At 41.1% G+C, this 27,832-nt stretch overlaps 2 protein-coding genes across 8 annotated transcripts in view; both read left to right on the top strand.

Annotated features, from left to right (window-relative positions):
- Positions 1-3,755, top strand: part of COL4A3 (collagen type IV alpha 3 chain) — a 56,692-nt gene extending 52,937 nt beyond the window's left edge. The window contains exons 51-52 of the mRNA XM_077183875.1: positions 213-385; positions 630-3,755. Of these exons, the coding sequence (XP_077039990.1) occupies positions 213-385; positions 630-714 (258 nt within the window). The 3' untranslated portion in view covers positions 715-3,755. The remainder of the gene's footprint in view (positions 1-212; positions 386-629) is intronic.
- A 1,877-nt stretch (positions 3,756-5,632) lies between these two features.
- Positions 5,633-27,425, top strand: MFF (mitochondrial fission factor). 7 transcript variants are annotated; one of them, XM_077183879.1, is made up of 10 exons: positions 5,633-5,792; positions 10,116-10,333; positions 11,186-11,358; positions 12,272-12,360; positions 15,783-15,857; positions 18,973-19,131; positions 21,476-21,493; positions 24,318-24,380; positions 26,321-26,405; positions 26,760-27,425. In XM_077183879.1, the coding sequence occupies exons 2-10, from the start codon at positions 10,117-10,119 to the stop codon at positions 26,889-26,891; spliced, it is 1,011 nt and encodes a 336-aa protein (XP_077039994.1). In that variant the 5' UTR covers positions 5,633-5,792; position 10,116; the 3' UTR covers positions 26,892-27,425. The 7 variants fall into 7 exon arrangements, with proteins under 7 accessions (XP_077039994.1, XP_054495696.2, XP_077039995.1 ...); XM_054639721.2 differs by lacking the exon at positions 21,476-21,493; XM_077183880.1 differs by lacking the exon at positions 15,783-15,857.
- Positions 27,426-27,832: the final 407 nt, after the last annotated feature.

Raw genomic sequence — 27,832 nt, forward strand, 5'->3', positions numbered from 1 at the left:
TTAATAACTTAAGAAATGCCATAACTGCTTGAATTTTCAGAAGGCTTCTGTCCTTCATTGTAAGTTTCATCAAATGAATCTGCATTCATTTTATTTTGTCCAAGATATACCACAGAACAATGGTATGTTTTAGAAAGCGGAGGGGGCTTTTTGCTTGCAGTTTACTAAAAGCTGATGGACAAGTTCTCATCAAAATGTTTTGGTGGTTGCAGTACACAAGTGCTGGCTCAGAAGCTTCTGGCCAAGCATTGGCATCTCCTGGATCTTGTCTGGAAGAATTTCGGGCCGTCCCATTCATAGAGTGCCATGGCAGAGGGACATGCAACTACTACACAAATTCCTACAGTTTCTGGTTGGCATCCTTAAATCCAAGAAGAATGTTCAGGTAAACTGTACTTCCCTGCATCCCAATGCCCAAGGACACAAATGCCTGCAAAAACTGTGGGGGCTTCCTTTGTAATTCCCTTCAGGTTAGGCACCCTTGTTTGTTAGGTGCAGAGTCATTTTGTAGCACATCGATGTTTGAGCCAAGAATTTCAAGGTTGTTGTCAGTAATTCCATATCCAAAGTCACATTGTCTCTCCCTGTTTTTTAAAGAAAAAAATTTAATGTTTGGGTTTTTCTTTTAGGAGACCTGTGCCACAGACTTTGAAAGCAGGACAACTAGAGAATATCATCAGTCGTTGTCAGGTCTGCATGAAGAGACCAATCTAAACAGTGGCCACTCTTCACAGAACATGAAACTGATTTATTACAAAGAATTGCCTAACTCTGAAGAGCTATAATTTATTGAAGTCCTGCTGCATCTGGAAAGAAAATTATAAATTGCCAGTGCAGCACTGTGGTGAGGTAGGGCAACAGTTTGACTTTTGTCTATGGCAAATGACAAAGCACTTTGTTGGAGGAATCTTATAATGGCATCTGCAGGGGCATCTGCTGAACCTTGTCATTTCTGAGCTGCATCTTCACCATAAAACTACAGCATCACCAGATCCTTAATGAAAGATGTCAATGCTGCCTTGTGTTATGTGCTTTTCAAACAGCAAGACAATCTAAATGCTCCTGTATCAGCTTACATATGTTCAGTGTTTCAAGTGGATATCATTTAAGATGCCAGTCTGGCACTTATGAGAGATAGGGTTCAATAGGAAATATTTTCAGTGCACTTTTAACTATATAATGATTCATTAAGAGTTGTTTTGGTTTGGTTTTCTTGTCTAATAAACAAGTATCTCCCCACGTACCTCACCCTTCCTCTGGCTGGCAAACAGGAATACAAAGGTTTTTGTATCACTGTGATGATAATGGTGCTTGACTGGCCAGAGAGGGAGCGACAGCAGGCACTGGGCAGGCAGGACAGTGGTGACAGCACTGGCTGTGTGCTCCAGAGTGACTGTGGCGAAGAGCTGACTAAAGAAAGTGTTGGGAAGGTTTCTTTAGATTCCATGGCCTTGGACATTGATCATGCAATCTTTGAGTTCTTCAAATTTGGCAGGATTGGGCCTCTATTATGGTCACATGCTTTTGTCTCTCCTGAAGAAAAAACTATTTACCATGTAATTTGGGATTTTGTTAGAAATGACAATTACTGTATGGCTCAAGGGCTCCCATGGCATTGTCAGGTTATTACACACCCATCAGGATCTGATTCCTAACAAAATCTATAATACTTCAATTTTACAGTATTTAATATTTAAATATTTATCACAAATTGTATTCTGTATTTAAATATTTAGCACACATCTGCAAATGAAACCATTTATTCCATCCAGATAAATGTATGCATCCAGAATTTTTAAAAAGACTGATATTTAAATTGTACCATCTAAGCACTGACTTATATACAAGAGAATCCGACTATAAATGAACATAAATACTTGAAAAGCACTTTCATTTGCTCATATAAATTATATTAAATTGTAGCTCTGAGGTTTTTTTTTAATATTTATAACATTGCACTTGCAAGGCTATTTAAAATTGTAATGTTGACATTTAAAATGTTAATATTTTTTAATACTTGCACAATTTATCAGAATTTCAGTATTTAGTGAAGAAGCCTAATTCATCTGAATAGTTCTGTAAATGCACCATTTTAAATGTAGGGTCTAGCAATTCAGTGAAATAATGGATTTCTCATTTAGATGTTTTTTTAAGCCAGTGAAATTTTATATTGTTTCTGTTCAAGTACTTGCATCATGTTTGTCAGACTGTTTGAATTTTCAGTGTTAACCTAACTAAGAAAAGGTTTTGTCTGTGTTCCATGCCTGTTTCTTATGATGGAGCTAACATGAAGATACCATTTATATGAACTGAATGGATATTTTAAAATTATTGTTTGCTTGAACAGTCATAGTAATTCTGTTTGCAAGGTACAATTGTGAATTTACAGGGTTTAATGAAGAATCTCTTTGCAGATGCACTACTGGTAAGAAGGTATTAATGTCAAGTTAATATTTAGTCTTTCATTTGAATCAAGCCTGGGGTTGAGATTATCTTCCTTAAAAAATCACATAGTAGACTTTTCCATAAACTCTGAAGTTTGCTTTAAAAACTCAAAGACCACCCCTGTTGCTTGGTATGTTGTTGGGGTGCTGGTGTTTTTTGTTGGTTTTTTTTTCATTAATGCTCATTGCAGTCATCCAAACATACAATTGATGACTGTGGAGACTTCCACATAAAACCAGCTGGTAAAATGCAAATGTGAGTACCTGAGGCTGAAGTCTGCTGGAAATGTGTCCAGTAGAGAATAACGTGTAAGGAGAAGGGAATGAATTGTGGCTTTGAAGTCCAAAGGTAAGTTACAGAGAATTATGTCTCTTAGTATAGCATATAACTGGAAGTTATGCCTTGTTCCTAGTTTTGGATTCTGCTGCTCACTTTTTTTGTGGCCTTCAAAAGTTACTGAAGAAAGATGTTGATAAATAGCTCTAGATTTTGAGTGCTCAAAATGACTCTCTTTCAAAAGCATGAAGTACAACTGCAGGGACACATGTTTGTCAAGCCTGGCATAATACAAGCTAGACACTGGAAATCAAAGAAAAACTTGGGAGAAGTTGATGTTAACTTCTCACTGCAGCTGCAGATCATTTTCCTTCCCTACTGCTAATGGTTGTTGTGAGGATTGCTGTCTGTAAATGCTTTGGGAGCCTTAACTGGAAAGTGCTGATGAGGTGCAAGCTGTTAATATATTGTACTGAAAGAATGGACACATGAGAAATTGGGAATAAAGAGCAAATAATGGGGGCTGTATTCTGCTTAATACAGCCAAATAAAGATATTTTGACTAAATAAAGGACCCATTTCCATGTTGGCTTCTTTTTCCCCTTTTCCAGTACTAATGCTCTTGTCCACTACCTGGGCATACCAAAAAAAGGGCTATCTGATTAAAACATAGGGGGTAGAGTTTGTCTTAAGAAAGATACTCGCTCCCTCTGACCTGGACCACACTTCAAGTTTAGGACTTGAATGTAAATACCCAAGCTGGGTCTGTGCATACCAGCTTTCTTCCTAGATAGGATGCTGTGGTAAGCTGGGGTTTTTCTTCTTATCAGCTGGTTCAGGGCTGTTCTGGATTCAGTAGGAGAATTTACATTGCTAACTGATATTTTATATTGCCAACAGGCTGATGGTTAGATTGTTGCTCAGTAGTGTTTACTCTAAGTCAAGGACATTTCAGTGAGGAGAGGCACAGAAAGGTGGGAGGAAGCATGGCTGGGACAGGTGCCCTAACTGGCAATTCCATGCCATAGAACATCATGGCATGGGACTGGGGAAATTACCTGCAAAGAGGAGGCTGATGGTGGATCAGGGACCAGCTTGGCATTGGGCAGCAATTGTATTGTCATCATTTGTCTTACTTGGGTTTTACATCCTTCTCTCCTCCATTTTATTACATTTAGTAGTAGTAGTATCATTATTGTTACTACTTTGTTTCAATTATAAAACCATTGTTACCTCAACATGAGTTCTATTTTATTTTCTTGATTCTCCTCCCATCCCATGGTGAGGTGGGATGTGCAGAGTGAGTGAGTCGCTGTGTGGTGCTGTGTGGTACAATCAGAGTGGCAGAAAGAAAAAGGCACCACCTAAAATTATTATCAAGAGTTCAGCATTAAAATAAGACAAACCAGCAGAACTGTGTTGTACACAACATGCTTAAGGATGGCCTTTTAAATCACTGATCTGAAAATCAAGGATATCTGCAGCGAAATCTTCAAACTATCAAAGAAAGTTACTTGTGCAAAGACCTGTACACAATGCAAAAAATGGAAAGAACATCCTGAGAGGGGAAGGGATACAGCCTGATACAATTCTTTTTGGGCTGGGACAGAAGACAAGGGGGAAAGGGCAGTCGTGACCCTCTAATGGTAATTTATAATGTGATACTACACTAGAAATCCCCACCAGAGCTTTTCTGGAGGATTTCCTGACACTCAGAATGACTCAAGTGACTTGTCTGTGAGCACTGAATTTATCAACAACAGTCATATATTCAATGGAACAAACACAGTCACAAAACTGATCTCAAAATTATATATGGGGAATCACAGGAGAGGAGCCATATTTCTAGTGTGATTGATGAACAATTTTTCAGACAATAATTGCTTTGGGATTTTCTTGTTTGTTTTTATTTTAAAGATTAAATCCTTTTGATAATTTATAAAATGTTAAAGAAGAGGTAAAATTGAGGACTCCACATACACAATGATGAGGATTGCCTGGTAAGATGTGCTTGGAGCACAGCTCATATTTCAAGGCAGCTAAATATAAGTGCAAATGTACGATCTTAAGGCAACTACTGTATCATTCTCAATGTTAGACAACATTTATTTAGGAGGAGATCACATTTCTGACCACTTGCCTATGTAAAACAGTGCTGTTGGTATTTGTGAAGAGCTGAATTAGCAAGTTGCAAGCCTAGATCAATGCATGCTTATGTGGTGGAACCACTACAATTGTAATCATAAATCCAAAGTAGGGAAAGCTCTGAGCCTGCTTTCTTCTTTTTAAAAAGTACCTCACAAACATAACAGCATCTCTCATTGTATTTTCCTGTGTGGAGTTGAAAAATTGAGTTATGCCATGAAGCAGCAGCTGCTCCTGGGTTCTCTGATAATCAGGAAGGGTCAGCTAATGGCGCCCTTGGAAGGTTTTAGCTCTGCTGGGCAGAGCCTGGTGTGTGCGCTGGGAGTCAGCGGGGCACGAAAGGTACGGCTGTCACCCGCCTTTGGTGACAAATGCTCTGTGACGGTAACGGGGCGGTGATGGCTGTGGGCCGGGCAGGGCCCCGGGAGCTCAGAGCCGGCCTCAGGCGGGGCTGCCCCGGAGCAGCGCCCAGGGCCCGGCGCCCTGCAGCGCCCCGGCTCCTGTCCGTGCCAGAGCCCAGCACGCACCCGGACACGCACGGGGCACAGGGCACCGCTCCGTGTGTGGGCATCGAGCGCGGCTCTCCCGCCGAAGCTCAGCCCCGGGCAAGGGGGCTGCGCCATGCCCGCCCGCCGGGGCCGCGCCGCGGGTCACCTTGCCGGGCACCCCAACGCGCCTGCGCGGCGCACCCTGCCCTCACTAAAGATGGCTGCCCCCGCCTCCCCCACACGTGAGGCACCGGTGAGAGCCGCTTCCGCCCGCTTCCAGTCATGTGACGCGCGGCCCTTACGGACACCCGATGGGGACATGCAAGCCGCGTTTGGCGGCTGACGCGCGGAGCGTGGTGCGGTGCCGCGGTGCCTGACGCGCTCCCGGCCGGGCCGGGCCGGGCTGGCAGCGCTCCCCGGCCTCCTTCCGCCGCACGGGTGAGTACGGACCGCCGGGGCCTGGCGGCAGTGGCCCCAGTTCCGCTCGGAGGGCGCGGCCTGCCCTCGGGGCCGCAGCCGGCCCTTCGCCGCGCTCGCAGCCCGAGCCCCTTCAGCCCGTGTGTCCCCCGCTCCCCGCGGCCGCGCGTCCGCTCAGCCCCGGCCCCCTCAGGGCCCGTCCCGCCCGCCAGCACCGGCTCCAGGCTGCCAGCACTGCCCCCGGCCCGGCCCGGCCCCTCGGGCTGTGCTCCGCGGCCCGGCCCGGTGCCGGTGCCGGGGTCGCTGCCGGGTCGCGTGGGAGCGTTCGGTAGCGGGGACAGCCTGTGCCGGGGCTCCGCCCGCCCGGGGACACCGGGGGCGAAGCGCCGGGACCGCGAGCTCCTCAATTCCCCCAGACGTTATCGGCTGAGCCGCCGTGACCACCCCCATAAAGGGAAGAAAGCACCTGCACCCCCTCTATTTCCGAATGTTTTTAGTGCCGCCACAGCGCAATGAATAGTTGGGTGTTCCAGAAGAATGGTTGTCACTGATGTTTTCCAGCATTTTTTTCTTATTAAAAAAAATTAAAAGTATTTTGTGTTAAAGCATTCTGCTGGAGTAAAACAAACTTGAAAGAACACAGTCTTTAGTGGTTTGTGATCATACAGCCTTGCCCGTGTGTCACAGGTGCATTTTGTTGATGTCATCCCAGTGCTGAGGAGAGGGGCCCGTGCATTGTTTAAGTTCAGCAGCTGTAACTGTGCTCTGCAGAACAGCTTTCAGCGTTTAGCCTGCCCCTGCTGCTCCTCCTCCTCAGATTGTTCCATTTGTGCTTTGTTAGTTCCCGGTCTCTCTCATCTGTATTCAGGTACAGGGCCCCAGAATAAGGTCTTTTGGGTCCTTAATTCACATCCTCAACTTTGCTCTGAGTCTTCCTCTTCCCCCTTTTCCTTGTCCAAGGATAACTGGATGCTTGCCAAGGGAACACTTTGTATCTTATGTGCACGTGAACAGAGGATCTGTGAAGTAGCCACATCAGGAACAAACAGTAATGGAGCTGGAGAAGCTACACTTTGGTGTGGATTGTAAAACCTCCCTGAGCTCAGTGCTGACAGAGCTATACTGTTACCAGAGCTCATCTTCTTGTATCTGGGGCTCCACACTGTGCAGACCATTGCTGCTTGCAGCACAGATATGGCCAGTGTCTGATTATGGCCAGAATGCTGCCAAACAGTCGTCCCTCACATTTGTATGCATTGCTTCAGCCTCATCTCTTCTATTCTTGTTTAGGAGAGGGAGGTTCTTCTGTGCCTTTCTGAACATGTAATTCACTTTTAATAACCTTTTTTTTCCCCTTTCTTGCCTTATTATCCTCTGGATTTCTCCTTTCTTTCTTTCTTTCATTAAATGTGCTTGATGCTCATTTGCACATCAGCCATTTTTTATTTATCCTGTATTTGTGATTGGATTTTTATTGTCTTATCATTCTCAGACTTCTATTATGCCATTTTTAGAGGTACTTAGTTTTGTAAATATCAATTTTAAAATCCTCAGTCACCTGATTTATTATTAATGCTTTCTGTAAAATGCTTTGTATAACAAGGACATTGCAGAAAACATAACTTTGTTTTGTTCAGAAGCTTCATTAAAATGTTTTATCTGTTGCTGAGATTTCACTGTTTCTGTTTTACTGTTCTCTTGTAAAAAGGGGTAAAATTTGAAATCACTTTGACATCAAATCCAGTTCTCAGTGACAGAAAGTAGATGAGAGTAGGAAGATATTGAGGTTTTGCATCTGTAGGGCCTTGGCAAGAGCTGCTAAACCCACACAGTGCTATTTAGTTTATAAATACTTGCTACTGCTGTCTGGCTTTGTGTAGGTTTTGCCTTGCAGCTGGAAAGCAGTTGTTGTGCAAGCAGACTTGTGTCCAAAAGCCTCACCAAGCTGTGGTGGAAACACTGCTGCAGGGCAGGGATACTTGATCACTACACTTGGAGCCAGCCAGGTGTTTCCAAATGAGAGTGAAGCAGGGAAACACCTTTTGTCACATGTGAGCAATAAGTGTGCTTAAAGCTGTTGCCAGTTGATACTCTGGGTACTGTAAGTTCTTGAAATTTGGTCTCTCTGTTGACATTATGATTTTTATGAGATTGGGAAATGCTTTACTGATCACAGACAGTGTTAGAAATGAAAGGCACCTTTTGGAATGTAGAAATTTCAGATGGCTGTTTATTTTGTTCATATCATTAGTTGATCAAGCCAATGCCTTGCAAGAGGTGCAAATCTAGTCTATAAAATCAAAGGGCAGGGATGAAAAAACTCCATGTGAAAAGGTTAACATTTTTGAAGTGACAGATGCTTAAGCACCTCTTGAACTGCTATAAAGTGTTTATTCCTAATTAAATGGGTTGTTTCACTTTCTTTCACTTGATAAAAACTGTGATAATTAATACAGGTGGATTAAATGTGCAGCACTTCAAGTATTTCCTTTAAAACTAATTTCTTTTAAGTTTACATAGACCTTTTTTAAGGGTACACAGTGATTTTTAGCCTGCTCCCTGATCACCTGTTCTCCTGCTGTGCTACAGTGATATTTGGGGATTATTGAGATGCTTTATTTGATGTGTGGTGAGAGGGAGCCTTGCAAATAACAGCGAGGCTCACAGGATGGACTGCCAGGTGATCACACTCAGTGTGTATTACTCAGTCAGGTCCTTCTCTGTGCTTCTGTCTTTTGCCTGGGGGTTATTCAGGGTTTTATTGGCAAATGTGGAGGAATTGCTTGTGTGGGATGGTGGGAGGGAGGGTTTGGGCTGGCTCACCTGCCTTGGGCTGCTCTGCACTGAGGCCTCTCTGAGTTCTGCACGTTCAGCTCAGCAGTGCACACACAGCAACAGACGTGGCCCTGCTGCCAAAAATAGTAAAGGAATGTAGTTGCAATTTTAGTGGCAAACCCTGCCTTTTTGCCAGGATGGGTTACTTCATTTAGGGACCTACTTAAGCAACACCAGTCATAGATTTTGTGCTAGACTAAGCCATGCTTTGCATAGGCAGGTTTGCCAATGTAAGCTATATTTACATGTTGTGTATGTATATGTATGTCTAGAAACTTTGTTTTCCTATTCAAATCCTAAAAAAAGCATCATTGCAGTGTGAGCTGTTGACAAGCCCCCCAGCTGTTACCTGGATGAAGAGTTTCCCACAGCCAGTTCTTGCAGCTCAGTGTTTCCTCTGGGAGCCCCTCTCCAGCCCCTCTCCAAATGCAGCTTCAGGGTGTCTGGTAACCGAGCCCACAGCCATTATCTGGGTGTGAGCCATCAGCAAGGGGCACTGGCCACTGCCCCGGTAATCAGCTCCTCCCAGCTCTCTGAGGTCCCTTTCCAGCCAGCCCCAGGCACAGCTACAGGATTTCTTTTTCTCTCGACCCTAAATCTAACTTCAGACTCCCAGTTATCTTGGTCTTTAATACAACTCCCAGCAATTGCATTAGGAAGTTTCTCACAGCCCAGTTTCTAGGGAACTCATCCACTGCTTCATTTGAAATTCCACTGCTTCATTTGAAATTCCACTGCTTTTCTAGGAAAATGTATATATAAAGTACTGGCAAATGCTTTTAAGTTTAAATAAAATCTTGTTCTCTCTCCTCCTCATCTTGTATCAGTTCCACAAAAGTAAGATGTTAATTTAGAGAAAAATATAGAAGTGAGAAGTTTAAAGAATTGCTGCACTTGGGAAGGGTTATGAATATTCTCAGTTTTCAAGCTGGTTTGACAGGCTGTTGATAAGGAACTTTGTCCTTGTACGATCTGGGTGACTGACAGTGAGCAGGAGGCTTCTGCCCAGGCTGTGTCTTTTCTGTCTCCCGTGCCTCAACATGCAGTTTTGTGAGACTTCAGCCATTTTCTCAACCACAAGTATGCTGGATTTCTGTAAATGCAAATCAGTAATTTAGATTTCTCACCAATCCTGAATAGATTTCCTACCAATCCTACCGATTCTTTGATGTGTTTGTTTATGTTTCTATTTCTGTCAGCCAGTGCTGGAATAGTACCTTGCCTGCAGAATTTCCAGGTTGGTTTGTTCTTTTGTTTTTTTTTTAATTTGTCATGGCTCAATTTGAGAACCCTCAATTTGAGCATTGTCTACAGTATCACTTTGTTCTTTCATTGCCTGCACCTCCCAGCACTTTGTGAGTACGCTTCCTAAGAATTTCACTGCGCAGTTTGTTCCTTTAAATAAGACTCTTCAGTTACTATCTCCCACTCCCTGGTGCCCTGAGCAAAGCATCTCCTGTCCCTCCTTCTGCTGGGTCCCTGTCCCTGAGCGTTGGCTTGCCTTGGCAGGATGAGCGGGGCGGCGTTCCCGTCGCCGGCTGCCGAGATGGCCGAGATGAACCGGCTGCAGTACGAGATGGAGTACACCGAGGGCATCAGCCAGCGCATGAGGGTCCCCGAGAAGCTCAAGGTGGCTCCTCAAAACGCTGACCTGGACAAGAGCAGCCAGGAAGGATTTCCAAATGCCAGTGTAACCATGCAGGTTCCAGAGCGGATTGTAGTGGCAGGTATGTCTGCATCGCAGTGCAGGTGAGAACGTAAATTAGTTCCCCTGATTTCTGGATGGAAAAAATATGTATGTACTGATATGTCATTTTTGAAAGAATAACCTGTAAAATGCTTTCTGGTGTTTAAACAGTTAAAGCTTTTTAACTTGGGAAGTTTTTTAAGGTCTGAAAATGTTTCATGAATAGTTTTGGTGTAGCTTATAATGGAGACAGCTGATGAATTAATTATGAACAGAAGGTTTAATTGCTGATGTTTCATCTTACTATGCTATTTTTGGAGAAAAAGTTACTGTTTATTGATTTACACCCGATTTTTAGTAATTAACTGTAAGCTAAAGTAACCGTAACAAATGTTGGGGATGGACTTTATATTTGTCATGCAAAATGTATTTGATTAGAGTGCTAATTTTATTGATAATCTGTCTATAATGAGTGGACTCTATCAATATTAGTTTAGTATTTGTGGTCATGGGCACAGTGACATATCCAGAACTGCTGAAAGTCTAACAAGTTTGCAGAATGTCTGACTTGCATATATTTTATGCTTTGATGTCCCCAGTCAAAGACACTGATAGGACTGTGTCTTGAGTGCTCTCACTTGCATAACACTTTATGTGGTTCAGGGTTACTCAGGATCATTGTCCTCAGAGAAACTGCTCAAATAAGTGTCAATGTGGTCTTTAAGAGCACTTCAACAGTAGTTTTTAACATACAAGAAGGTTAAAGAAGGTTATAATTCATCATTTGGCATGGGCAGGAGAAGCTACTGCTGTGATGTCCTTTTGAACTTTAAGCACTGGCCTTCAGGCCTCAGAACAATTTGCTTTCTATTGACAATTGATGTTCTTGCAGGTAATAGTGAAGACATTCCATTTTCCAGACCAGCAGACCTTGACATTCTTCAGTCTACTCCATTCAAACCACTGGCATTGAAAACTCCTCCCCGTGTTATTTCTCTTAGTGATCGACCGCTAGATTTTTTGGACCTAGAAAAACCTCCACAGCAGACACCTCAAAGTGAAGAGGCCAGTACTTATTTTGCTTTTTCCTTAGATGAGAAGCATTCTGCTAAAGAAAGTGAAATGACCAATGGTTTCTCTACTGTGGTGCAGATCAACTTGGTGCTGACATATGGTGGGAAAATACAAAAATATTTTTATTAGCACTATAGTAGTTCTGTTTAGACTTTGAAGTGGCAGATGGCCTGGAATTGCCATGCTCAGCAAGCTTACTCACTACATACAAAAAAAGTCCTTGTGATGAAGAGAAAGCTGTAAGGTTTTTTTGATTTATAAAGTATCAGAAAAATATAAGATTCTTATATTGAATATAGTTATACATTATAATGTATGTAGTTAACTTCTGGACTTCATTGCCAGATGATATAACACCACACAGAATTAATGAGTTTTAACAAAACTCTGAAAATAACAGCTTCAAGTAATAATATTGGCATCCAGGTGAATAATGGCAACTGACACTTTAAAAACAGAAAATTATTTATGAAGCTGCATATTCTATAGGCTTATAAAATACAATAGAAATACATTTATCTCTGGTGGTGGGAAGTAATCCCAGATTGGGCAAGACTGGGAGGGACCACTGGAGTTTGTCTAGTCCAGCCTACATCAGCAGGGTTATCCTAGAGCATGTTACTCAGGATTGTGTCCAGAGGGCTTTGAGTATCTCCAGAGAATATTGAAAATTCTGTTGGTTTGTAATTTTGACATCAGGTCACACGGATAGGTAACAACAGGGTCGCATTAAGTTTGGAGCTTGATTTTACATGTACCAGCATCACATCTGTCATCAGCTGTTTTCCTCCTAATCCCTGTGAAACCCTGGAAATGTGCCTTTGTGTGTGAGGGCAGTCCCGCAGAGCACAGAGTGTGTCCTGGAACTCTGTGGCTTTGATGTCTCCTCTGCTCCGTGCTGCAGGTGCGCGCGGTGGGAAGGCTGAAGCGAGAGCGCTCCATGAGCGAGAACGCCACGCGGCAGAACGGGCAGCTGGCCCGCAACGACTCCATGTGAGTGCAGCCCCTGCAGGGCCTCTGCTGCACCTCTGGGACACCCACCCCTCCTTCCTTACCTCCTCCTTGTCTGCTTTGCCCAGCTAATGTTTTGTATGTTGGGCCAAGATCATCATTTAACTATTACAACCCCGGCCTTTTTCTTCTCTTCTATGGGTTTTGTTCAGGGAGGTGACTTCTTGCAGGGGATGGGTGGAAGTGTTTGTGGGCTCACAGTTGGTTTTACCACTTATCAGGAATTGTTTCAGGAGATGTTGCAGTTTCTGAGTTGGTACAATATTTTTTCCCCCTGAATTTTCAAGAAATGGCATTCTTTGTGCATCAATATGTTCCCAGTTCTCTCACTGTTAATATTATAATGATTTTCATTCATTGGAGAAGAAATATTTTTATTTCCTCATAAATATTTGAATAAGTATTTTTTCTATGGTGTCACTGTACTGCATGTATTGGAATCTGTGAGTATATACATCTTAATCTTTTCTTACCAAAATGGCAAGGAGCACTTAGAATTGGAAACTTCATCTATTGTTACCATCCAAGGTTGCAGTTCTTAGGGTGCCTCCTGAAGACATACCCCTCTGTAAATTCTTATTAGATATGATAGTCCTGGATTAATCATGGCTTATTCTGAGTGACAGCATCTTTCCACCTGGAAATAACTGGTTTTGCAATATAACACTTAGGAATCTTTTATGTATGAATTTTAATACAGCTGCCATAAGAAATACTTGCCTTAGAAAAGGCTTTAAATTTAAGATTTGAAAGATGGGATTCATCTGTCCTAATGTAGACTGTATAACAATATTGCTAGACCACCATCAAACTTAATTTTCAGTAACTAGAGGGAAATAAGTGCATAGCCTACTTAAGGTCTACCTAATTTTAGTCTAAAGTAGATCAAGTGAAGTATGCCCTGGAAATGCCTGTTTCCTTCCATTGACATCAGGGGCACTAGGAGCTACTGTGTGTACCACATATCAGTTCACCTGCTAATTTGGCTAAAATGAAATGTACTCTGATTCATGTTCCACACATGTTACACTTCTCCTTCTCTTCCAGATATTTATGGAAATATTGTTTCATATCTTCCCCTTCTTATTTGATCAGACTTTGGGGTCATACAAGTTTATAGATTGCACATGTCTAGGTGCTCAGGTCTGCAGAGTCACACACATTTACTGAGCTGGCAAAACTCAGATTCCCATCTTTAAGAGCCTGACCAGCTCAGTCTCTGGGTGTTCTATCAGCCTCCTCAGTGTCCAAGTTCCCTGTGGTGTCACTTACCCAGTCATGTCCCATTGGACTGGACACACTATAATGTCACTTGAGAGTGGCCTTCTCTTGTCCATCTGGCAGTTTGGACATGGGACCTGCTGGAGTACCATGGTCTTCATGTGATGGGAGCTTCCTGGGGAAATATTTCTCCCTTTGATGCTGCCAGCTCTGCTTTGCCAGTCTTTGATGTATTGCACTTAAAAGGAAAAAACAGTTGGTAAAGAAATTCTTGCAATCTCTTGAAATTGCTTTACACTTGATCCCTGTGTTAGTTTAGTTTTCCAAAAGTCATGGGCCATGTCAGCCATCTGAGAAAATAGTAAGTTCAGCTCTGCCTGTAGTTGCTGTCAGATTTCTCACATGTCTGGACTTCCTGAATCTGAAAATCCTAAATCTGTAAAATTTGCTGTCCTGTGCTTTGCTGTCACTCAGTAGTTATATATAGAATTACTGGGTTTACATGGCCTGAATGTTATTTGCTGTCACAGTATTTTAATCTTCTATCAATCCTTCAGAGGCTTAGCAATACAATAAGCACCTGGAATCCTGTAAATTTAAAAAGCCTGTGATGAAGGAACAGATGACTGGCAGCTGGCATGACTCAGTTTATCATTTACAAAAGCCAGGAAATTTTTACACACCTGGAGATTAGTTTTCCTCTCTTGATACCCACGCTAATGCTTGATAAGGTCTGTCATATAAATCATAATTCCAATGCCAAGCACCTTCTATTGTATCTTTTTGATTGATCCAGGATCTCTTCTCTTGCTTGTAAGATAAATAACAGCTAGGTGATACTGAGCCTTCAGATCTGTATTCTCTACTGACCACGTGGAAGATATCCTTCTTCATTGCAGTATTCTTCACTTCTGACCTGCAGATCATGTATTTTAGTAGAACTTCATTTTTCTCTTGTCCTCTGTTATCCTATGACAGAAATTATGCTGTGTCTAATGTTAGATCATCTGCTTTGAAATCACAGAGGTTCCTAGAAATGGCTTCTTTTTCTCTCACAATTACTTCTTCTGATTCAATATGATCCAAAGAAAGAAATCACTTTGAACATGCTCTGGCACTCTGATGCTGAGTCTGATATTTCTCCCTCATCCAGGTTTTGTCACTCTCCAAGTGGAGAATGTGGCTTTGTACCTGGCTACCTCTCAGGAGAATGTTCTAGGAATTCAGATTGTAAAAACACCATGGTCACAGTGGAACCTGTGCAGCTCCCACAAATGCAGGAAGGCCAGGCCTTCTGTGCTTGGCGGAAAAGTAACCCCTTGGCTCTTGTTTCCTCACAGTTTAAACCCTCAGGACATACAGTGTAAACTGCAAAAAAAAAAAATACAAGTTTCATGTAAATCTATTCTTTGCACTACAGAAAATGTAATTGTGCAGCCATTGCCTCATTTATATCACCTTGGAATTCCTTTACCATCTGGAAATACTAATTTTCCAGTTAATTACAAGAATACAAGAAACTAGCTGCTCCTAAAGTTCTTATACCCACTGTTGTTGGCTGAAAAAATAGTTTACTTCTGCACTCAGAAATGCTGTGGTGCTCTACCTTGACAAAAATCAGCCCTTTGTTTTTGTGCTTTGGTTTGGTTCATATCTTCAAATAGAAAAGGAAGTGCACATGGGCTGCTCAGATGCTGTGATGAGGATTGAAGAGGTGCTTGGAGCACTGCCTTTTAAAAACTTTCTTTTCAAAATATGATAACAGTTCTCAAGTTTTAGACTAGGACACTGTTGTCCTCCTTGGACAAAATATTCAGATGTACTGTGTGAAATTCCAAGACTTGACTTAGAAAATGACAAAATCAAACATTCTGGAATAGATGGTGCAAGTGAGAGTTGGCTGGGCTCCCTATCACAGTGTTCTTGACATGCACAAATACTGGTGTCTCTTCCATTGTCTCTCTCTTCTTGTCATCCAGTTGCATGCAGAGACAGTTCTGAGGATTTTTTTGGCCACTGGGCTTCATTAAAGTCAGTAATTCTCTAATGCTCTTAGAAATCCTGGGACTAACAAGTACCTGCTGGTACAATAACTGTCTGTGTAGCAATAATGACAACTCTCTAAGTTACAATCCCTCTTTTTCTAAGGATGCTTACTTAAGAGATTACAATTATTATTCAAGGTGGCACAGATCAGATACTGTCCCAAGAAATAAAATGCCACGGTTCCAGTCACCTCTTTCGACTAAGGATTGCACGTAAGCCTGAACCTTCCCTGGTATATGGAAAGCAAGAGTGTGTATAATTCTGTAGCTCTCTGCAGTACTAATATTCTAGCTTAGAATATAAAATCTGAAACAGCTACACTGAATGTGTTGTTTCTAATTTTGCTTCAGGGTTTCTCAAACTTGGCCAAATTGTTTCCCTCTGTAAAGAGCACAGGGAAAAACACCTGACAGCCAACGAAAGGGAAATAAAATTTTAAATTATCTTTAACTTGTTTGACACTCTGTTCTTTGGCTAGTTTTGTATAGCTGGAGAAACAAAGCTTTTTGTTGGTTATTGCCAGCCAATGCTGAATGCAAGGATTCCACATCTCTGCTGGAAATCACCAAACCACCAAGAGTGTGTGGAAAACTGGGCACCACTTAATTTTCTTTTTGCTCCAGCCTTTTCCTTAGAATAACACATCTTTCTAGAGAGTTCAATTTCACAGTTTGAGAAATTCTGTTCTTCTTGCAAGTCATGGAGGAAAAGGTGATGGTGTGCACGTCTGTCTATGTGCTTAAATTCAAAGTAACCTTAATTAGTTAAATCTGTTTACCTCTCATTTAATACTACCAGAGCTGCAAGTCAGAGAAATACCTGAAATAAAGCCTGAGTACACCACAAATGCTTTGAGAAGGTTTAGGGGAGATTGCTGCTAAGCTAAAAACTGCATATAGCAACATGCTACTGTACTCTTTCATACTAATGTCTGTAATTTCATCCTGTCTGTTTTGGTTCCAAGCTCTGGAATTGACTGGTGTCTGTAACCAGGGAGGTTACAGTGCCTGGAGCTGTATATAAGAATTCTTTTCAGAGATGAGAAACAAAATTACACCTACAACCAGGACCATTTCACTGGAAATGGAGGGGGGAAGGGGGGACAGCCACAATGTCTAATGATAACTGCTTATACTACATATTAGAGAATTTCCTTATGGCAGAGATTTTTTTTCTCTTATGTTATCTGGGCTGATTTGTATCAGGTAATTGCTTCATAATATTTCTTCTCCATGGTCTCTGACATAGTCCAAAGGACTGCCAGATGCTTACAGGACAGCAATTTCAAATCCTGAAAAAGCAAAATTTTCAGAAGAAAAATTTTGCTTCTCTCTCCAACCCCCAGTCATGTGTCCTTTGTGTCCTTCATAGAACTATTCATGTTTTTTGTTTTTTTCCTTATTATATAACTTTGAATTTAATCAGCACATGTAACTTAATGCTAAAGAATTCTGTACAGTTTTAGTTAAAACTGGGTTTTTTGGTTTTGCTTTTATAATTTATTAGGATCTTTTTAGTATATACAGAAATCTTTGTATGCAAAAATCATTACTGTAGTATTTATACTAATACCATTCTGGACAACAGGAATTCCCCATTTTTTTCTGTTTTGCAATATGTTTAAATATTATTTGCTACCTTTTTTTATTAAGTTGTCTTTCACCCTATTCTACACATCTCTGAAGTGATGTACAGGAGAAATTAGTTTTAATGCAAAATATACTGTGATTTCAAGCCTTAACTCTTCCCTCATTTCCCTCAATCCAGTAAATCCACAAGGAGTAAAAATTCTGATAAATTCATTTTAATGGCAATATTTTGAACTTGCCCCTGCTGCTTGATATTTTTCAGTTGAGTATTGGCATTTCTAGTGCAATTCCATAGTAAAATGTGTGGGTGTGACCACTACTATTGATTACAAAATAGAAGTCATCATAAATATAGAAGAAAGGTGGATTCTACAAGTGTGGGAGAAAAATAAAAGCTGTAAGGAAGCACCCAGATATTTACTGGAATGTAGTATGTGGCAGCCTGAAAAGATACCTGTCCTTGAGGTAACAATGACCAGTATCAGCCAAGCCCCAGTTGCTGCAGTCTGTGGGTGTCCCTTGAAGCCCAGGATGGCTGAGCTCTGCTGGGGGAGAGGTGACATTCCTGTAACATTCTTGGATTCAGGGTGTGCAGTGGAGCTTCCTGTCCTACTCAGTGTTGTGATCTTGCTGCCAGCCACGTGCAGAGCAGCTCTGTTCAAAGTAAGAGTAGCCACAGAATTCTGACCCAGCTAGAGATTAGCCAAATATCAAACCAACTTCCAAGTACTCAGCATTAATGTTTTATTAAAATGCCAAGGTCAAAAAGATTGACATTTTAAATCCAAAGCTGTTGTAGCAAAGCACAAGTGGCAAGGAAATGTGTTGAATTATGGGTGCTAATCTTTGAATAAAAAACTAACCCAAGATTTAAAGGGTACAGTGGCTTGCACTTGGTTTGCATGTGTGTTAATATTTACATTAAGTTAACACCAATTAATTCCTACTAAAAAAGCATCTCACCTCTAATAAAGTTTCCAGATTAAAAAAAAGTCTTGCTGTGTGCAGGAAAAGTGAATAAAGTCACCTTGAATGTAAAGAAACATAAGCAAATCGTAGGCAGCTTATCAAAGCTATTTTCTCTCTGATAGACAAGTTTGGTATAATCCAAATGGCCATGTTTGAAGTCCAGTCCTGCATATTTTAAATAATATTTTTTTCATCATAGTCAACATTTTAGATCATGTAATTCATTGTCACTGGGATGTGAATTTTGTACTACTTCTAGAATTTGTTGCATATTGCCTTTAAACTTGTTCGTGTGCAAATCAAAATACTGTCTTGATCACAGCTTCCAAAAATTTTGTTGAAGGGGTTCTGTGTGAGATTCTCCTTATTGAAAAAGGCTTGTGTTTTGAAAAGAGATGATGTGTAGGATTTTCTTAAAATACCAGTGCTTGTAAAAACACTCCTCTCATTGATGTCAAGTGAGGACTTGAACACTGACTTCAGCAGGTACAGATTTAGCTGTACAAGCACTTTCTAGGGCTAACTTGTATAACAGATCCAAACTGTGTCCTTATTACTACCTGTGTGTGTTTCTGGTGAACATATGTAAATGCAGCTCATAATCCCCACACTACTGGAATTTGGGAGTGTTACCTTACAGTGGTGGGAGAAGGGTAAACCAAAAGCAAGCAATAAGCATTTTGGAATGGGGTCTATCTGAAAAGCTTTTTTTTCATTTAAAATCTGACTCTAGTGTTTCTCTCTTCATTTACTATGCTTGTACAAACAGTGTGACCCCATCACTGCAACAGGCTCGTGTCTGTCCTCCCAATATGTTACCTGAAGATGGAGTTAATCTTTACTCTGCTCGTGGCATTTTGTCGTTTATCCAGTCTTCCACTCGTAGGGCTTACCAGCAGGTCTTGGATGTGCTGGATGAAAACCGCAGGTGATTGGTTGTCACTGGTTCTGCCAGCTTCTGCTGCTTTGTTTTTCTTTTCTCCTTTTTAGTGGACTTTGGTTTCTGTTTACACAACAATGAGATGAAATTATTTGCTTTTGCTTTCCTTTGCTTTCAATATTCATAAGCAATTTAAATGTCCAAAATTCACATTTCAAAATGCTTCTGTTTCAAATATAGGATTGATTTGGTTTCCTTCCAAATAAAAATCTTTATAGGAAGGGTTAGCCTGTGGCTGCAAGGGGTTTTGCTGGTCCGAGATTATCAGTGTATTCTGCAATTAATACTTGACCCTGAGCCTGCAAATTTACAAGCCTTGTCTTCTGCTTTTCTGTTGGTGAGCAGTGGTGCAAATCACTAAGATTGGGTTGATGATGTCATGAAGCATTAAAAAATGTGCTGAAACAGGGTAGAATATTAAAAGGCATTGTAGACTACTTTGATAATGTGTCAAGACTTGAAACTGTCATGGTTTGTACTGGGAATAATTCTCTCTGGTGGCCACATGACTAATGGTGCCTACCCTGGATGCTGGGAGCAGGGAAGGCAGGGGACACTGGGGAGTTGGTTGCTCCTCTGATTATTGCTGTCTCTGATTTTATGGATAACCTGACACTTGGAGAGTAATGAGCCAGACCAAGCCTCATAGCAATCCCTGTGTAGTTATTTCCATTCTCTTCAGCAGAGGTTTGCTCACTTGGTGTATCCTTAGACTGTCTGGATTTAGGATTTGGAAGTGTTCCAAGAACAGCATGTTTAATACTATAGAAACATTCCTAAAGACTAGCAATGGCAATATTCTTTTACTAAAAGCAATTTCCAGGTTAGTTGTATGCCAGCACAGAAGTTCAGGTAACAATTGCACACAGTCTCCAGTGTAGGGCTAGCTCAGACCCCCAGGGCTTGCCAGGAGGTTGAATTAGTGGAAATAGTTGGGAAGAACACTGGGAGAAACTGCTCATTTCTCCTGCAGCCCTTCAGTGTGGCCTGTGCTCCAAGTCCTTTGAAATTTGCCATGTGCCTCTGCTATCTTATCTTAGCAGCACACTTACTATGTGTAGTGTGAAGTTTAAATTATTTGCTTTCTAGTTGTTTTGGTAATGAAATGTGACTATCAAGCCAATCTTACTGTGAATGTCTGTGTGTTTGCAGTCACTTTCCAAACTGGCACCTCCTGTAGCTCACCATGTTTGCTGACCTGACAATATATAAATGCCCATATTAACATTCCTGAATTGTAAAGAACTCCAGTATTTTTGGCCTTTGTGTTCTTAAACTGGGACTCAGAAAAACAAACAAAATCAACTGCATAGAGTCCCTTGAAATACTGCAGGTTGGGTGCTTAACTAATGAATTATTTAATCCTATGAAATGCCAGGCTGTAGCTGCTAAAGTTTTGATGCCTATCTATCAACAGCTGGGCATCAGTACTTTTTTCCCCCTTATCAATATTAAAATTATACAATTAAAAATTTGTTTTGCCAAATTAAAGCTCCCAGATGAGAAGAAATTGTACTGTCTATGAACAGTAGCACTCAAGGATCCTGTGCCAAGAGTCCTTGTTAAAATATGGATTGGAACTGTATCCCTTTTCCCAGTCTGCTGTGAAGCTAACAGGTTTTATTCCTGGCTTCTCTTATGCATGTTCTTGCCTGTGTTTTCTTGGATTCTGGAAAACAAATCCATATACATACACTTTCAACTTAGTTCAATTATCAGAAAAATTCTAGGATTCTGAACACTTCAAAAGCTGCATTACTCATCCTGGTTTGAGTTAATTTTTGAGGTGTTCTTACTAACCTTCCTAGAAGGAATGGGAAACCTGTTTCTAGTCACCTATGAATGAGTAGGTGCTAAAATAATGAACCTTTCAATAAGGTGAAAGTGTATTCTTTGTGGCTGGGTGTTTAGACACCCACCATTACAGCTGGCGTGGGAATGTGAAATTTGGATGATCCACTTGCATGGTTGCAAAATATTATTCATTTTAAATTGCTCTAAACCTGCACTCTGTTCTTTTGCTCTGTGTAATGTGTTTTCTTTCTCAAAGCCTTACCTATTTTAACATTTTATGCTTAATACTTGAGATCTTTTAAAGCTAACAAGATCTGGCTGTGTGTTACTCACTGGAAATATTTTTAACTTGTTTTATAGCCTGTCTTTTTTTTTTTACCCCAACATTTTCCAATCTACTAAACCTGCTAACGGTAGGTGCTGATGGTACTGCTGCAGATAATGAGTTATGCCTAGCTCAGCCAGCACTGCTCACATCAAGGATTATTTAAATGAGCAACAATTTAATGACCACTGTTTACTCTTGCATTTCCTTCAGCTTGGACAAGGACAATAGGTCAGTTTTGGTTTCTAGTTCTAACCATTCTTCTGTTTCAATTTCTGTGGAATGACTATAGGACCTACTCCTAGTGTCGTTTAAAGACTGATCTTTTATGCAGCAGAAGAAAATCAGAAAGCAAACCAGCCAAGCAAGTCCCCCCAAAACTCCATGCATTTAAGGAAATTTTAGTGATGTCTTAAATGCAGGAAAAAGAGACAATTTCATATCTGCATAGACTTGTTTTGAAATCTGTACTTTATCTGAACTGACTCATCTCTTGAGTCAGTACATTTTATTTAGGAGGAAAGAGTATGGCAATTTATAATTTATTTTCTTTAAGATAGCCCTTTTTTTAAAAACACTGTCCTTTTTAAATGCCAAACTTCACCCACGTAGTCATATCCTGAGATTTTATAAGATCATTTTTATATTGAAAAAGTTAAAGATTGTAGAAATAAAATGGGAAGTGAGTTAAGACCATCAAAGAGGGCTACACTTGACTCTGGCCTGGGGTAATGATGGTTCAGAAGGAGATGAGATTTGTCCCCCCCTTGTTGTTTTCCTCCCAGACCATGTGTTTAGGGTTGCATCCTCACTGTGGAAGCAGCAGGAGACAGACCAGGTTCAGTTGCTCCTTGCTTTACTGCCTCTTTCCCCACTGGTATTAAATTATATTCTTGAGCATTCCCTTCAAGTTTGAGGTTGCTGCTGTGTTTGTAGGGAGTACACATGGCCTTGGTGTTATGGCTTCTTCTGCTCATGCACTAATGTTTAGGATGGAATTGACAGAAGTAGCCAGAAAATTCAAAGTTCTAATTTACACTTATTTTTTTAAAGAGGGCCACGCATTTAATGGCTTGCCTATATTATACTTGTACATTCTGTATTTGCCAAAAAACTTACTGCTAATTTTGGGCTAAGGCTCTCAGTTATTAGGCCACTGGGATCAATGTAATCCATTCTCTGTTGATATAAAAAAACCAAGCAAGTAGAAGAGATGGGGCAATATTGTGGTATTCCTTTTGGGTCCATATGTAATGAAATGAAAAGTGAACTGTAAAGAAAAGGAAGAAATCACTGCAGCATCTTAACAGCCTGGCTGTGTTGGGAAGTAGGACCAAAGACTTCAGTTTGAGCTCCTGACTTGCACAGATTTCAGAGTGCTCTGGGTTTGTGCCTTGCTGTAGCCCTCAGCTGTCTCCAAGCCTGTGGCTTTCCTTGGGAAGGGAAGTTGTGAATTAGGATTGATAAATTCTACAACAGCTGTAAAACTTCGTTTACCAAAAGATAGCACAGAAGCTGAATTTAGAGAGCACTTGAGACTGTTGTTCTCACTACACAGAATCCAAATGTCCTGTGTCAGATGGTGTGGGCAGTGCCTGCTGGGTACTGGCACTGGCATTCAGGTATCTGCCAGTTACTTACAGGTGACTGAAGTTCTTAGAGAAATTCTGTGGCCTTCTCCATAGCTGGTGTTTGCTCAATTTCTTACACTGTCTCAAAGTATTTATTTGTGGCATCTGTCGGAGAAGATTTTCTACCAGCTGAATTATTTCTCTGGTTAGGAATAGCTTTTTTTGGATAACTTTCTGCAAGACCTTGTACATTTAGGTAAGAAGATTCATATATTGCATGTATCAGAAATGGGGCTTTCTGTTTTGTAAAACAAATCCTGCTGGCCTAAGTGCTAGAAAGGAGAAGAACACTGTGGTGTGCACTTCTGGTGCTAACTAGACTAGGACCTGGTGCCAGTAAATAGTTACCAGGTAGCAGAGTTTGCCAAGGCTCCTAGATCCTGATCTTTTGAAGTGAAGCTGGTGGCTGTGATATTTTTGCATGGTTCTGGCTGGTCTCAGTTCTCCCAGCCACCTTGGCACCAAAGCTCTGTTTCCTACATGGACCTGCTGTAAAGATTTTCATACCTAGATTCTCTTCAGTTTTATAGCCTGCAGTATATGTGGGTTATATTCATGGTCCAAGCATCTCCAGTTGGCATTGGGAAAATGAAGGAGATTGAGAAGAGATTTCAGGCTCCTGCAGAGTTTGTTGCACACCTGTGATGTGGAACCCTAATGCCTCTTTACCAGAGGCACTGGAAACACAGAGTGCCAGCTTGTCAGAGGGTGCTGCTGGTGAGCTGCAATACAGCAACTTGCAAACCTCATGTATATTAGGCAGCAGTTAAAAAAGCTCTACCTTTCCTTACTCCCTGCCCAGAAAGAAAAGGGAGAAGAGCAACACTTCTAAGGATGTTAAAGAGATGTGCTTGAAGCCTGTAGTCACTTCCTGGAGAGATTTCCCTCTCTCCAGGTTACACATGGCCCTTAGGCTGCCAGCCCAGGTTTTCTGAATTATATCTAGCATAGATCAATACAGGAAAGGCAAATCTCCCCTTTCCCTGCAGGGAGCAGAGGGTGATTAAAAGGGCTTTTATAAGTGTGTGTAGTACATTTATTGATTTCCTGTTATTGTTGGGTGAGGTTTTAGATTTGGGGGGTAATTTTTTTTTTTTTAACCTGAAGTACCCCATATTTATTTTTTAAGGCTTAATTTCTATTCCACCTGTTTGTCTTCTGTAAATCAAGCTTCTCCAAATCTGCTTCATCAAAAATTTGCTTACATGTCTTAGCTGCAGAAACATTCAGTGTTGATTAAATTTGAATGAGAGAAATATGAAAGTTCAATTTACAACAAAATAAATGATAGGAGTTATATTGAAACATAGAGCATATCTGGAAGTATTTTGATGTTCCTTTGATCTTTGTGTTTTACATCTTATCTCTTGTTTGTCATTTCCTGTTTCTGTCTTGTGCTTTCAATCTACAAAATCCTGCTGTAGGCCAATGTTACGTGGTGGGTCAGCTGCTACCACTTCCTCTAACCCTCATCATGACAACACCAGGTAAAGAGCATTTTTTTGTTAGTCATGATCCACTAATTCTAAAGTTCAGATTTCTATTTCCCTCTTCCCAGCAATGTTATTTTAAAGCACAGTGCTCATTTTTATGCTGCCTCTCAACTCTTGAGGTATTTCAGGCCTTTATTCCTTCCCCATCGAAGTCACCTGCCCAGATCTCATTGTCTGGTAGTACAATGTGCTGCAGAACTGTGCCTCAGATTAATGCCTGAGGGGAGGCTCTTACATTGCATGAGCTGTATAGTTCAAGCATTTGCTATTTAATAGGGAGCTTACTAGAAAATTTGGCCTTACCTCACCTACTTTGGAGGTGCTCTCAGCCTGTGATTGTTGGTTGTAGCTGGAAGCCTCTTCACTGCCATGTCTTGGCAGATTGACATCATTTCAGTGGAACTGGGTGCAAGATTGACACATAATCCCACAGTCAGGATGATGGGGAAAAAACAGTCCTTTCACATCCATTTTTCCCATTTGCCTTTTAGACTTCAGTGTTTTCATGGAGATGGAGGTTAGATTTGGGTGTAAGTAGAAACTGGATTCAAACAGATGATTCTTCTCTAACTCAGGAATTCAGTTTCTGAAATGGTCTAAGAGGGATCTCAAGGGGGTTTTTGCTAGTAACCCTCTTGATTTAATACTTGGAAAGGTTTGGAAATTGTGGAGCAGCAGTGATACACTGTTATGTGAGCTGGGTGGGAAGTGTGTGCATCTCTCTGACCCTCCCTGCCTTTCCCAGGAGAGAGTGAGGGACAGCTGTGCTGTAGATCTGGTGGAATTTTCTAATTTTTTTACCATGTACTACTAACAAAAAAACAGCTACAAAAACACCCTTATCAGAAATCTCTTTGGTTTTCAGAGGGCATTCTAGAGAAGTTTCAGGAAAGTGATGGGAGAACCTGCAAATGCAAAAGTAGTTTCTGCACTTAAGGGCATTCTGCAAACTCCAGGAATTCTACTCATATTCTTATTAGTTCAAGATTAACTGTCATTAAATACCTTATGTTCTTTTAGGTTGTATTTGTTGTTGGGAATTCAGTAGCCTTGACATTATTTTGCTCCATTTAAGCTGTCTGCAGCAGTTGTTCACAGGTCCTCATGAGAATGGAAGTCAGGGGGAGCTGATACTGGAAATGGAGGTTTTAAGACACAAAGTGAGAAGCTCAGGAGTAGGTGGAGGATCAGAAACTGCTTTACCTGTTTAGTTGTTGGAAATGAATCTGGTTAAGAGCTAGCACTTGTATGATCAAAATAAAAACCTGTAAAGACTTTCTGCCACTTTTGAACTGATAATAAATGTTCTTTATTTATTTAACTTGTCGTGGAGTTGGAATAATGCTCTTTCAGAATTGCTGCATTCAGAAAACTGAGAGTGCTCTGGGAACAAACTTTCTAATGCACACAAAGTTCAGCAAGCAGTGAGTGACTTTGCACTGGGCTTTGTTTGCCAGATTCTCTGCCTAAAATACAGATGGATGTGACTGAGGTTCTTAATCTCAGTAAGTGTCCCCTTTAGATATTGAAGTAGGTACTGAGCATAAGACACTTTGCTAGTCTCTGGTTATTTCTACTCTGGCCAGGTCTCTTGCAGCTTTGGCACTTTAGGTCAGGCAATGTTCAGGTTTCATTATTCAGATAACTGGAAATGGTCTTTTGAGGAACTGTGTGTCAGAAGGAAGTTTGTGTGGAGAATTTTAAGTGTGGAGAGCAATCAATCCGAATTTAGTCAACCACTAACCCACTTCATATCTGTTTGTGCTTTACTCAGTTAGGATCCTATTGAAATGCAACTCTGTAACAGCTGCACAAAAAAATTTAATTCTTGTCTCTATCACCACCAAAATATAAATCTGCTAGAATGTTGATAAAGTATGGTACTTGCTGATCTGCATGGCTGACACAGCTGAGTCCTGTCCTTCATTTGCTAGATACACTCTCTCCAGCTTCGAAACGACGCTCGAGGGAACACCAGATGACATGACAGTCGTAGATGCTGCCTCCTTAAGAAGACAGGTATGTAAAACATGGTAGTTGACATTAGGACAAAGCTGTAGTGGTAAAATGGAGAAGGTTTTCTCAATGACTCCAAAGGTACCCCCAACAGGCAAGGCAAGGGCTTCTCTCTGTGCCCCTGCTGGACTGCCCTCACATACCATGTCCTCTTCTGGGAGCCTGCAGAATCTCACTCCGTTTCTGTTCCTAAATAATAGGGACTGCAGGATCTGATCACTATTGATTGAAGAGAGAAGGTCAAATTATCAACTGTTTAACATCCGTTTGAGATACTAATTTTACATGGTTATTCAGAAGCTTCTAGAAAGTGTGGCAACTTGTAATGAAATAATCAAAGCCTTTATTTGTTTTTAGATAATCAAACTTAATCGCCGTCTCCAGCTCCTGGAAGAAGAGAACAAAGAGCGTGCTAAGAGGGAAATGATCATGTATTCCATTACTGTAGCTTTCTGGCTACTCAATAGCTGGCTTTGGTTTCGGCGCTAGACACAGCTCTCAGAAAGATTTCCTAGCTGCAAACACAAACAATTTGCAAAATTCCTTGTTTGTTTCTGATTGTATGCTGTTTTATAATGAATACACTGGAAACTTCCACCACAGATAAAGGCTCTAGAATTGCAGTGTTAAAGGGACACCTTGTTCATTTATAACGTATTTAATAGATTTGCATTGCAAATGCTGCAGTATCCTCCTTTGCATGCTTCTGTGTAACATGGACCAGCCCATGGGGAATCTGCTTCGTGCAATGTGAGTGGTCTCCAGGACTAACCACTGGAGGTTTTGTTGTGGAGAGAAGAGAACAAATGGAATGGGTTTGGAAAAAAAAGAACAAAAAACAAAGGAATACAAAGTCATTTTTATTGTTCTGTTGTTAGATGCAATTAAACAATTGCACTAGTTTTCCTTTAGTCCAAGTAGTTTGAGGTGTGCCATAATCAAGGAGTGTGTCCTGTTTCATGAGTATGTTCCTTGTTTAAGTATATGTTCAGGTTGAATAATAAAACGAATTCTTTGCTAACATGCAGATTGTCCAGAAGTGTGTAATATGTATTTTTTTTAGGTTTAATTTGGCAGATGTTTTTCTATAAATTACATTTTTAAGCAAGTTAGTTTGTGAGTGATCAAAATATTATGGAATACAAGATTTTGGTGTAGTATCTTTAATAAAACTCTCTCAAAAATGCCCAACCCCAAACCATTGTTTAATATCATTTGAAGAGAATTTATGTGAACTATTAGTGTTTGACATAAGTAGCTCCAAAGCAGCAGGTGGGCATGTGACAGCGCGGTGCAGGCTGCCACACCCTGGGGTTGTGGCGCTGGTGTCAGGCTGTGTGCTGGGCATGGGGTGCCAGCCTGGGGTGCCCTGATCCCGGGTGCTGTCACAGGGGTGCTGAGGGAGCTCCCTGCGGGTTGGTGGCTCCATG

This window comes from Agelaius phoeniceus, chromosome 10 (genome assembly GCF_051311805.1).
Source record: "Agelaius phoeniceus isolate bAgePho1 chromosome 10, bAgePho1.hap1, whole genome shotgun sequence".
Classification (NCBI taxonomy): domain Eukaryota; kingdom Metazoa; phylum Chordata; class Aves; order Passeriformes; family Icteridae; genus Agelaius; species Agelaius phoeniceus.

Excerpts from the sequence above, each read along its gene's own strand:
- MFF (XM_077183879.1), top strand. The coding sequence starts at position 10,117 with ATGAGCGGGGCGGCGTTCCCGTCGCCGGCTGCCGAGATGGCCGAGATG. Across the intron at positions 10,334-11,185 it reads AGAGCGGATTGTAGTGGCAG|GTAATAGTGAAGACATTCCA; the intron begins GTATGTCTGCAT and ends ATGTTCTTGCAG. Across the intron at positions 26,406-26,759 it reads CTGCCTCCTTAAGAAGACAG|ATAATCAAACTTAATCGCCG; the intron begins GTATGTAAAACA and ends ATTTGTTTTTAG.